Source organism: Alosa sapidissima, chromosome 3 (genome assembly GCF_018492685.1).
Source record: "Alosa sapidissima isolate fAloSap1 chromosome 3, fAloSap1.pri, whole genome shotgun sequence".
In the NCBI taxonomy this organism is placed as follows: Eukaryota; Metazoa; Chordata; class Actinopteri; order Clupeiformes; family Clupeidae; genus Alosa; species Alosa sapidissima.
Window position 1 is genome coordinate 22,031,622 of NC_055959.1, and position 12,500 is coordinate 22,044,121.

Genomic DNA, 12,500 nt, shown 5'->3' on the forward strand with positions numbered 1-12,500 from the left:
TGCTCTCATTCACACATACAGGACTCACAGATTCGTATAGACACACTCCTTCAACAAACACACACACTCACACACACACACACACACACACACACACACACACACACGTGCACACACACACATAGACTATAGATCATCAGAGGGAAAGCACTCGCTCTTTTCCTGTGGTCTGCTAAGCTCTCAGGAAGCATTACCAGGCGTGTTTTCTCTGGGGAGAGCCCATAAGACTGCGCTCTTTACCTCCACAAGGTTTGTTCTGATCGCCTCTGGGGGCCAACAGAATTCCGATAAGAGCCAACACGTCTCGGCACGCCTGATGGAAAAAGAGGGGAGGAGGATGAGGGAGGGACCCTGCATCTCTCTTTTTTTCTCTCTCTATCAGCCTTTCTCTCTCTCTCTCTCTCTCTCTCTCTATCCCTCTCTCTCTCTTTTTTCCCTTTCTTCAGATAAGCTCCCTCTGAAAGCCTGTTTGGTTTGTGTGTAGGAGAGGGAGAGAGAAAAACGGGAAAGAGAGAGGAGAAAGAAGCAAAACACAATCCCCTTTTCTCCGTGGCTCCGGCTAGTGTCGTATCTACGCTCCTCGCCATATTCGCATTTCAGAGAGATTGAGGTTCCTCCTTATCGCCAGCCAGGGGATAGGCTTTGGCTGATGTAAAGCTTGATGTTGACACAGGGCATATTTATAATTACAAAAACACTCGAGAATGATAAGACGACAGGGGGACACCCTAATTCACACCCTCCCATGTTTCTCAATGTACTTCCTCGAGTTTTACAGCATATAGTAGGTGGTTAGCTCTATTCTAGAGCGGTTGAACCAGTGTGTGGAGGTAATACTTGCAACACAGCCTGGCAAATGCCACTAAAAAGACTCCCACTATAAAAAAGGCAAAATCCATTACAGGCCATTCACGTTTAGGCCGGACACTCAACGGGCAAATGGCTTTTCCATAGCCTCATTTTGTGTTGACGCCACACAATAAAAGTCTCATCCTAAAGGAACCCCTTTGCACCGACTCTGATGATAAAGCAAGAAGAAAAAAATCTCATCCTGTTCCAACACATTGTATATCACTGTAGCATCTCTGTGTCAACATGCCTGCATCCTGTCCCATCAATCTCCACTCTCCACAGGAGTGGACAGGGCTATTATGTTAAAAGCCCATTTGCCTGGCATATTCAGACTGAAAATGGCCGCTAGCTAAGGAGGAGTGGGATCAGCAGAACATCGATAGGGCCTATCGATTGATTGATAGCCACAGCTGACGCATTGATCCATTTCTGGTCCAAACGAGGTTGTGTGTGTGTTTGCACCGACGTGTGGATGCATATATCTTTTTGTCTGACCGTGTGATGCGGGGTGGGGGGGGGGGGGGGGGGGGGGGGGTGGAGCTGGAGAAAAACCCACAGCTATCTTCCAGACATCACAGCAGGCCTAACAGCCTCCACACAGGCAGGAGCCCAACCCTGAGCATGTTCTACACCATGCTCTCTACCACAGGGAACCGCACCTAGGTCGTGCTTTTAGGGTGTAAACATGCAGGGACGGGAAGGCAGAACATGCAAATGGCATGTGTGTTCCACGCGACACCGTGCACTCCTCCTCCTCCTCCACCTCCTCCTCCAGAAGGAGCAGAGGGCCAAGAACGCCGAGAGGTTTTACATGTACCAGGTCCGGGAGTATGAGCCGTTAGGAGCAGGAGAAGAGATGAAATTGCATTGACTGGGGAGAATGGGATGGGCCGTTGTGGATTAATGCACAGGCAAGCCATCTTTCAAAGTGCTTAGAATAATTAGAGTCAGGCGTCCAACAGAATGGGCATGTCACCCGGGGAAATTGTATTTTTATTTACTGTGTCGGCTCTTCCTTTCGATCTCCCTCTTTACCTCTCTCTCTCTCTCTCTCTCTCTCTCTCTGTTTCTCACTCACTTGCTTTGCTATGCAGCCTTCTCCATTGAGAGATTGGCTGTTTCAGGGCATCTTTAAATTGCCACTCGTACAGATGATGAGACTGCAGTCTGCGCGTGTGGGTGTGTGTATGAGTGTGAGTGAGTGGTGTGCATGTGTGTGTGAGTGAGCAGTGTGTGTGTGTGAGAGCGGTGTGTGTGTCTGTGTTGGGAGGAGCAGGGTGTAGCCCTGTATTATGTGTCTCAGGAGTGAGATGTGTGAGGCCCCTAGTTTCCTACTCAGGTGAGTAATGCCAGGGAGAGGGCGGAGAGGGAGAGGAGAGGGGGGAGACCCACTGATAAATTGATCATAGCTGAATTGTGGAATAGTGAGTGTGTGGGGTGACGTGTTCCAGATCCCTCCCTCATTGCCATCCCACACACACACACACACACACACACACACACACTACCATGCTGGCATCAATTATTGTGGATTGCGTGGCTGACAGAGTGTAAACCAGGTGCCAGCCCACAATCCAATTAAAGGGATTTAATTGGGGGAAATAAATGGAGTGTGTCCTGCAAGTGGCTGGTTGGCCCACACTAAATAGATTCTCTCTCCCTCCTCTCTCTCTATCTATCTATCTCTCTCTCTCGTTTTCTTTCTCATGCTATGCTTTCTCCCTTTTCTGCTATCTGTCTCCAACGCTCGCTCACTTTTATTCCATTCCTCTTTCTCTCTCTCTCTCCCTCGTTCTTTCTTTTGAGGTTTTGTTTATGAGACTGATTGAATCAAATGTAACCTAGGGGCTATTGCTTTTCTCCATTTTTCCTCTCTTCCATAAGTCAGTGATGCAAACAATCTGATCAGTGAGTGAGCTCACAGGTGTACGCTAGGCTAGGCCAGGCTGGGCAGGCTAAACAAGATTATCACCTGGAGTGCGGCAGTCCACCGTTGTTCTCTTTTGGTTACAATATTTTGTTCAGTGCTTTTTCATACCTTTGATACAATAAATTCTCAAGAATGTTTCCTGGATCTCTTTTATATAGAGTGCACATGACCTAGTGTCAGGCATTTTCATGCACATTAAAGGAATATTTTGCAAATGCCACAGTAGCCATTTCTCTTGCTCTGAAAATGAGGTGTGATCTGTAACAGTGTAAAACGTGTATAACTAGTGTTGCGTGACAATGAGAGCCTAAGGGCAGACATCAGGAATGCAAGAATAACTACCTTAAAAGTCTGACCTGTATAGCTGAGGTCAGGTAGATGGTGTGTGTGTGTGTGTGTGTGTGTGTGTGTGTGTGTGTGTGTCCCTCCCCAATCTGTCCCTGGAGGGGTTAGGAAGCAGCAAGCAGAAGACCGTAAGACCGTCTCAGCACGGGACCAGGATAAATTATTCAGCATTGTTATCTGTCTGCAGCAAAGCCATCTACAATGGAGCAGTCTTACTGCACATAAATGATTCACCAGCCACTCGCCCCTCTTAAAGCGAAATCATATGGACCTGACATTCACTCTGTCAGGCTTGCGGTACACGACTTCCTGTAATTGGAAAGAAGGGAGAGGGAGAGAGAGGGGCTTCGGAAGTGCGGTTAGGCTACATTCAGTCAGCGGTGTCAGCCGGCGGCTGGGAAGGTGGAGGTGCAGCATGCATGTGTTCCCTTACTGGCGGAGAGTGGACGAGACAGGAAGTTCTTTCAAGCCTCCATCAGGCCTTGTCAAACATTAATTTGAAGACAAAGTAGACCTTTTTAACCTCGTCCTTACGTGATTGAATTTTTACCCTAAACATCCAAATAATCCACATTTGTATCCGTCTGTAAAGTTAAAGTCAAGTCAGGTTTGCAAAGGTTAGTGGCTCGTTTAAAGTTTGTTGTCAGACATACGAACAGAGTGGTGCTGAGGAATGTTTTCCAATTCAGCACCAAGGACAGCACCCGTGATCGTCAGTCTCGCGCTCTCTGTGTTTCTGTTGTCCAACGCACACACATTTTCTCTGCTCCTGGCCTCAGTCGGCTGGTCTCTTCGACTTTTTCTTTATCCGAGACAGATCTACCTCTTGCTCATACCGCCAACACAACCCCCCCCCCCCCCCTCTCTCTGTATATATTCCCTATTCTCCAACCATCAGATGGACGAACCGGGCCGACAAGCGATCGTACAAGTTTTCCCAAGCTTTCAAGAATTACCGCCATTTCATCATAGATAATCACACTTAATAACCCTTCTCATTAAGGAGACGAGGCTCACGGCTCATTAATGTTGCTAATATCTCCTCTCGTCTTTTCTCTTTCTTCCCTCCGCGCCCTGCGCCAGAGGGAGTGGAAACAAAAGGATGACTAAAAAAGAGCTTAGCGCGACAGTGATTAACCGATTGGACTAGATGGACTGTGATGAATCAAAGTTATCGCTCCCATCTTAATAACGGGAATTAGCTCCTGATTACATGAGCCAGGGCTGCGGCGGCTGTACCGAGCAAAGAGAACGGGAGCTCTCTTTTTTGGGGGGTTGTCACTTAAAGAGAAGTGTAAACTTCCACCCTTGTTCACCAACGCTATCCAACATTTCTTGCCCTTGTGTTGAGGGAGAGAAAGAAAGAGCGGAAGAGACTGAGTGGGAGAAGGAAAGATTACAAAGATTGAGAACAGCCACACAAAAGTTGTACGTCTCTCTATCTCTCTCTCTCTCTGAGGTACCGTATGACAGCTCCTTTGTGATGGGATCATAATGAATGTGGTGCTCAAGCTAATTTGCATATGTTTTCCATTGTTAGGGCGGTCAGTGAATGTCGTGTCAGCAAGATTGTCGCATGTGTCTTTTGTTCTTGGGTACATGGAAACGTTTAGCCAGATTTTCAATGTTTTGGCTCTCCCAAAGGCCAGAGCAACGTGGGCTGAGAAACATGTCCTTGCGTCTGAACCCATGTGAGTAGCATCACTCCAAAGAGACATGTCAATTCGAGGCCCAGTCCTAATCTGTGGGATTGATTCCCCCGTTTACAACGAATGGAGCAGCGTCCCACATCAACTGTACAATTTATCAAAGGTCGTTTGTACACAGGCCCGAAAAGTTCGGAAGGCTAGTTATTTCAAAAGTCATTTCTAATGTGCCAACATTAATTTAGCCTTTTTTATTGAGATTGAGAGAATGTTTGTAAATGTTACCTTTCATCTTCGTTTGTTGCCCAGGCCGGGCCAGTGTTTATTTCGATAGTCTCAAATTAAATATATTTTTAAATCGATATGAAAATTAATATGCATTTCTGTGAAGTGGTCCAAAATAATTAGTCCCCGATGCCACTTTCTACCGCGGCGGGAAATAAATGTGGGCAATTATTCGCTCTTTAACTGCAAGGAAAAATTTAAGTCACTTAGGAGTTGACTGTTTAGAGTGGCCAGTACAGAAATTGCAAGAATTTGAACGAACAAATAAAGCTTAGATAGGCCTATAAACAGGGTGAGAATTTCTCAATTTCCTTGCTTTACAACTCGAGAGTGAAGTGGATTCATTAGGCTACATGTCACGGGAGTTCAAAGTGATCCTCCGTCTGCTGTGTTTATTAAGAGGCGCTCCACTTGTCTCTAGCTGCTGCGGCACCGGTAGCAGCTGTGCATCCGGGCGAATGCCGGTCCCCACCAGGGCCCTGCCGCGCAGCACGTCGGCGCTACAATGTAATGTAGAAATCAGCAAGGGATCGAGGGAGATGAACTCCACTCCTAATGCCCCCGTGCAGATAAAAGTGCTCTCAATAATGGACGAAAAAAATCGTGTTGGAGAAAATGAAACACATGTGACATACCGAAATGATTACAGCGCCGGGAAAAAAAGAGGGGTGAAACGTGAGAAAACTGTGATATTCGCCTTGAGACAGAGAGGAGATGCGCTGTTTGTTTTGGCGAATTTATTCTTCCTCAAATGAGCTGGAAAATGGAGAGATGGGATTTATTTTTTCGCGGGAGGAAATGTGAATGAATAAAATAACTGCTGTCGAGCCTATTTTAAATCGTAAACTCGCATGAGGGAAAGGGAAGACTGGCGAGTCGATTTTCCAGCGCTTCCAATCTGCATTAAATAGGGCTGGTTCTCTTCCCGCCGTGTTCTCCCCTAAAGTTCTGCCGTAATTGGCAGACAATATGGGGAATAGCCAGTGCAACAAGACAACGGAAGCTTTCCCCCTCTTTCTTTCTTTTTTTGGTTTTGTTTATCTCTAGAGTTTATGTTTTTGTACTCTCACCTTGAATCCACACAATGTGGTTATAATTAGCGAGGTTTTGAGCCTTTTGTGCGCTAGAATATGGCTAGCACAGAAAGATCAAGTGGTTCGCCTAATTAAAATGGATCCGGCAAGAATTGCTCATTTATTTATATGTACCTAAAGCCTTTAAAACGTCCCTGGCTCCAGGAAATCATCGTGGACGCTTCTCCCTCGCCTGTCTCTGTGTTTGCCGAGGTTCAATTAGCTCTGCGTCAGTGTTGAGAAGAAAACAATCGTTCCTGCCAGCTCTGCTCCGACTCCCACCCCTGCGCCCGTTTCCCGTATGTTGCATCAACTGTTTTGCCGGTACTGGTTTCAGAGATGCCTTTCTCTATGATGAGAAGCTGTCTGACGATCTGCGCATCCGCCATGTTAAACAACCGCTTCGCCCTCGCCGGGAAACTTTTTCTTTGCGTTATTTTCTGTAAAGTGAGGTCATAGACACGGTGTACCTTTATCAGTGCTGCACAAAAAGTGCTCTCCAGAGCCTGTCGGGCTGTTAGACTGAATGAGTCAGTGAGGCGGTAATAAAGCAGGCCGGTCAATCACGGGTCCTATCAGTGCAATTGATCAGGGAGGCACATTGCCGTGATTTCCCTCCGGGTTCAATTCAACACATTTAGTAAGTGGTCCTCTGTCTCCAGTCTCCTTCGAATGCACCACTCTCCCGGCGCCGACAGGTGATGCATACCACCGGATTTTAATGACTTAAGTGCGGATTGACAAGCGTGTCATGAGACGGTGAAACCACAAACCACCACCTCAAACAAAGATGGATCTGTGTGCTCAGTCGCAGCACACTCTGAAGACTCCTCTCTCTCTCTCTCTAGTCTTATAAACACCTATCTACAAAAGGAGTGGAAAGTTCCAAAGCATTATTTTTCATTTCATCTTCCATTTCCTCAGTTTCACATCAAACCCACTCCTGGGACTATTGAGGAGGGAGAGAAACAAGCACACCCCTTCTGCTATCTGTGTGTTCCAAATCACCCCTCTTACAACCTGTGCTTCTCCAAAGGGAAGCTGCATAGTGGTGCTAATACATTGTGATTGGTCTCACCCTGAGAGACCATTTCCTGCCCCTAGGCTTGAAGCAAGAGCCGTGCTGCTCTCCCCATCGCTGCGGGGAGAATAGCCGCTATCAGCCTATCATATTGGCCTGCACCGAGTCCTGTTACGGGTGGGGGGTGAACGCCTGATCCAGCAATCAGCACCGGCCAGCTTTAATCTGCTGTGTCACAGTCGCAGCGAGGTGCACGCTGATGTGTGGTGCAGAAACAACAGGAAGAGAGGGGTGGGGAAGCTCCAAAGTGATTTCCTTAAGTAAGGTTTTCAATCCAATTTTACACAAGCGCGGCGCTTAAGACTACAGATAGCATTTTTCTTTGGGTAATAAGAGTGGAGGAGGCAGCACTCCAGAGAAAGAGATAGGATGGGGGTGGGAGATTGAGGGGGGGGGCAGAGGTGGTGCGAGAGAGAGAGAGAGATGGAGAAAGAAAGAGAAAGTGCAGATCGATAGAAGCTGGCTGTTTTGTCCAGCCATGCACATTCCCAATAGCCTCGTCCACGTGGGCGAGGTTTAGTGTTGGGCCCACTGGGTCACTTTGTGTATTTGTCTTTGTGTGTGTGTGTGTGTGTGTGTGTCTTGTGTGCGCTCTTCTCTGCGTGGGTGTTGAATTACCTCTCTGGGACCCCCTTCACATGAGCAGACGGCCAGAGTGTCCCACCCGCTCTGATGATCACAACCACGCTCACAGCATGATCCTGGCTATAACTTCTGTGTGCGCGTGTGTGTGTGTATCGGGATGGGGCATTAAGAGTTCTATACCTCAACATCCCTGTCACCTCCGCCTTCCTGGCTGGATGGGCAGCGGTGGTGTTTTTCTAATTAGCCAGCGCGGTTAATCTCCACCCGTAACGGCCTCATCACAGCTCTCGGCGGCCCCTTAATAACAGAACTCTCTCCGGGGTCCACTGCGGCCCCATCTTCCGAGCCCCATCCTTCCTCCTCCTCTTCCTCCCTCTCTCTGCTGCCCTGCTTCACTTCCAGTCCGATAAGCGTCCTGTCACACACATCAGAGGCACGAGGGGGGTGGGAGATCACACGGTAGCCACTGGAGCTTTGTGCTTCATTAATGAGCCCTGTTTCCCCCCAAGCCTTCTCTCTGCTGGCCTTTGAAACAGCGCTGTGAAGTCAGTTTGTGTGTGTGTCTGTATATTTGTGTGTGTGTGTGTGTGTGTGTGTGTGTGTGTGTAGGTGTGTGTGTGTGTGTGTGAGGGGCTTCTGGCTGTTGTCCTTTTTCAGTATGGAATGTTTGTGCCTCCCATTGTTGTTTTATGCTGAAAGGTGAATTAGCCTGAGTGTGTGTACACACGCACACACACACACAAACACACACACACACACATACACAAACACACACATACACAAACACATATACACACATGAGGTTCCTTGTACTCACTCATGACAAGTCTGCAAATGTGGTTGTCAAATCACCTGCTGTGCAACTGTACTTCATTCAACCAGGTGGCGGTTTGACAGCAGCTTTCTATTTTCAGATCGCATCGTGTTAAGAGATGTTTTTCACCCAATCTCTGCTCCAACCGCAACTATGTTTAACGGCTTTATACCCAATAATTAGTTTCCACCCCCTCGGGTGCAGGCTATGGGAAGCCAACTTTGGCAAATTAAACTTTTCACCTGACCATACAAACGCTTAAAGTCTTAGCGACCGTGGGCTGGCCGTGAGAAGGCTGCCCTGAATTCGAGGTGCGTTACGTAAGGTTACGACGAGAGAGAGGGCAAATGAGGGGAGAGGAGGAGCAAGAAGAGGAAAGTGAGGCAGCCATAAAGGACTTCAAAAGTTTCCTCTCACGAACGCACTCAAGTTTGAGCATCAAATGGAGTGAGGGAAGAATGCAAGAGGGAAAGAAAGAGCAAGAGAGTGAGAGAGAGAACTCAGAGTGTGTGTGTGTGTGTGTGTGTGTGTGTGTGTGTGTGTGTGTGTGTATGAGAAAGAGATAAAGAGCGTGGAGCTGCATGGGTTGTTGGTATCATGGTCCGGGGTCAGGTGCAGTTGGAGGGCAGGCTGCTCATGTTGGGGCCAGGTGGACTCTCTCTCTCTCTCTCTCTCTCTCTCTCTCTCTCTCTCTCCATCTCTCTCTCAGCCCCTGAGGATAAAGGAGGACAGTGCAGCGCTGGGGAAGACACTCTGTTTCTTATGGACTCTGTAATGGAGCGCTGCTGTAATTGGGTTGGGCGAGGTGTTGTGGGCGCTACTGGCCCTGGCGCCTGGTTGTTTCCTCGGTGTTTACAGGCCTCCCAGCCTCCTCATTAAAGCCCAACCTTTGGGCCAGTGAAGGGGCTACCACAAGCCCTATTGCAGGTGGAGGTGTGGGGGGGGGGGGGTGAATAAAGAGAGGAAAAAGATGTTGAAACCCATTTTTTTCCTCTCCTCCTCCTCCTCTTTTTTCTGGCTTGTAAAATAAGAGCAAGGGTGCGGGGTTTGGCTTTATCTGTTTATAGCTGCTGTGGCTGCTGTTGTTTTTGAACTCGTAAGCTGTATTTCCTGTTGAAAGAATTACGCCTCACGGTCTTGTGATCTGTATCTGCAAATGAGATTTTTTTTTTTTTTTTTTGCGGAGAGAACGAGCGAGATTTTTCTGTTGAATTGCGTTATTGGATTTTTTCCCCCCTCACCTGTTTATTTTATTTTATGTGTCCTGTCCCGTCCGGGCAGCAACCCCCACCCCCACCCCACTGTTCCTCACCTCACACCTCAATGGTACGGCAGGTCTTCAGTCTGTGGGCTCAGCTACAGCATAGCATAGCATACCTTAGCACTGATGCTACATACCCCAAAATCACACATACAGACACATTCATTACACAAATCCACACACACATTCTCATGCACAAGTGCACACATACACACACACACACACACACACACACACACACAGATACACACACTCACAGATACACACTCACGCTCATCGTGTGCACACATGCAGCCACACATCTACATTCAACCACAAAAGTCCACAAATACTCAGACGTACATGCACACACACACACACACACACACACACACACACACACACACACACACACACACACACACACACACACACACACTCCACATAACCCCAGCAGTCAGTGTAGTGTAACAGAGAGCCAGGTCCTGCACACCAGGCACTGGCCCATCTAACTGGGAGCAGCAGGGAGAGAGACAGCCATTATTTCAATATCAAAGGAGCTCGTCATCTGAGCCGCCCGCTCCCGAGCTGGAGGTCTAAGCCACGGCATCAGCGCTCCTAGCCATCTATCATACTGCACCAGGGAGAGAGAGAGAGAGAGAGAGAGAGAGAGAGAGATGGAGACAGCGAGATGGAGAGAAAGGGGGAGGGGGGGGGGTCAGGGGCTTAGTTGCAGAGTGAGCTGGGGGGCTGTGGGGGGGGGGGGGGCTGAAGCTTAACTGCAGAGAGAGAGGTGGGGAAAGAGAAGGAGAAACAGCAGGAATGTGAGGCACAGGCTTAGGTGTGGAGCGAGAGAAACGCGGGAGGTGAGGGAGAGAGGAAGGGAGAGGGAGAACTCAGTGGTCGATTGGAGTTACTGGGAAAGAGGGAAGTTGGAAGGGTAGCGGCCGTCTCCACTCCCCACCTGTCATATGAATCAAAGGCAATAATCAGAAGCGCTATCAATTAATTGATCTTTCCCCTGCGTGTCTTACCATGAGAGCAATTGAGACCCCCCCTCCCCCCCCCCCCCTAGTACCCGTACACCCCCACCTCTCACCCCCACCTCTGTTCTTTAGGCCCTCAGCTCGCGGGGGAATTGTCGACAATAGCGAGTGTGTTCATTAATAATGATCAAGGAGTGCTCTAATCTGCCCTGAAATATGATAGCAGAGCTATTTCCCTCGCTTATTTAATGTGCAGGACAACACAACCTCTTACACTTCTGCCTGTCCCTGGATGCGGCGCACATTGGGATTTCAAAAGAAAGAGAAAACATCCACATTGAAAGTCTCTCATTTGCACACACTCTCTCCCTCTCCCAAACACACGCATACACACACACACACACACACACAGCACTACTGAGACTTCCCCTGTTATGCCCTTTGATTATCACAGCAGATGGAGAGATAAAGCTTTTAACCTGTTTTTTCTCTGTTCCTCTCCCTCGCTCCCTTTCTCTCTCCCCCTCTCTCGCTCCACAGGGTAACCAAGAGGCCGCCAACCCCCCAGAAGCGATGGCCCAGCCCTACACCCCGGCGCAGTACCCACCGCCCCCCCCACAGAACGGCATGCCGGCGGAGTTTGCGGCGGCGCACCCGCTCCCGGCGCAGGACTTCACAGGCCAGAGCCGGGTGCCGGAGCACGCGCTCACCCTCTACACGCCCACACAGACGCACAGCGAGCCCGCCGGCAGCGACAGCAGTCCGCCCATCATCAGCGCCAATCCCGCCAACGCCACTGTGAGTCCCTCTGTCTGACCGTCTGTCTGCTTGTCTGTATGTCTGTCTGTCTGTCTGTCTGTCTGTACTGACTTTCTCTCTCTGAGATCCTCTCTGCAGCTCTCACACCACCACACTCTGTCACTCAGTCCCCCCCCCCCCCCCACACAGACACACACAAACACACACACCCACACACACACACCCACACACACACCCTGAGAGCAACCTGTTTGTCAGCCCCCTCCACCTCTTTCCCTTCTCCAATCTCTGTCTCAGACTTTCATAGAATCTCTCTGTCTCATACTCGCACGCTCTCTCTCTTTCACTTAGCTCTCCACCTTCCCACCTGCTCTCCTTTCTGTCACTCTGTTTCTTTCCCTCCTACCCCAGTCTCCATCACTCTTTCTCTCTCTCATCCTCCCTCCTCTTGTCACCCAGCTAGATGAAGCCGGTTAATGGCCTCATTTTTGTTTACTTTGCCTATTTTAATTACGTCACAGCGGTTCTAAGTAAAGTGGCTCAGTGGCGCCGTGCCATCATGTTGAGTCATTGTAGCCACCTGCCGATATTACTCTGCAGTCTTTCCATTTGCAAAAAGCGATCTGACTGACTCTACTGCTACAAAGCTGAGTTACGGTAGTACCTAAACCCTACATCTTTCACTTATTCACTGCTCTATGTGTCTGATGTCATTACATCAATTTCTTTTTTTTTTTCTTTTTTGTTCCTCTGGGTCAGTCCTAGTTTATCAGGGGTTGCAGGTATATAGGTAAGCAGAGTTCACGTGGGCTTTAAGTGCATAATCATGTATATTATCAATTTTTCATAGTATAGCATGGAATTATTTAGATCCATATGGATAGAAGGGGTAATTTTATGCCAA

At 48.6% G+C, this 12,500-nt stretch overlaps 1 protein-coding gene across 6 annotated transcripts in view; it reads left to right on the plus strand.

Moving 5' to 3' along the window:
* Positions 1-12,500, plus strand: part of LOC121704547 (RNA binding protein fox-1 homolog 3-like) — a 414,719-nt gene that overhangs the window by 356,594 nt on the left and 45,625 nt on the right. For all 6 annotated transcript variants that reach the window (XM_042084840.1, XM_042084841.1, XM_042084838.1 and 3 more), the window contains one exon: positions 11,378-11,635. In XM_042084840.1, coding sequence (XP_041940774.1) covers positions 11,378-11,635 — 258 coding nt within the window. The remainder of the gene's footprint in view (positions 1-11,377; positions 11,636-12,500) is intronic.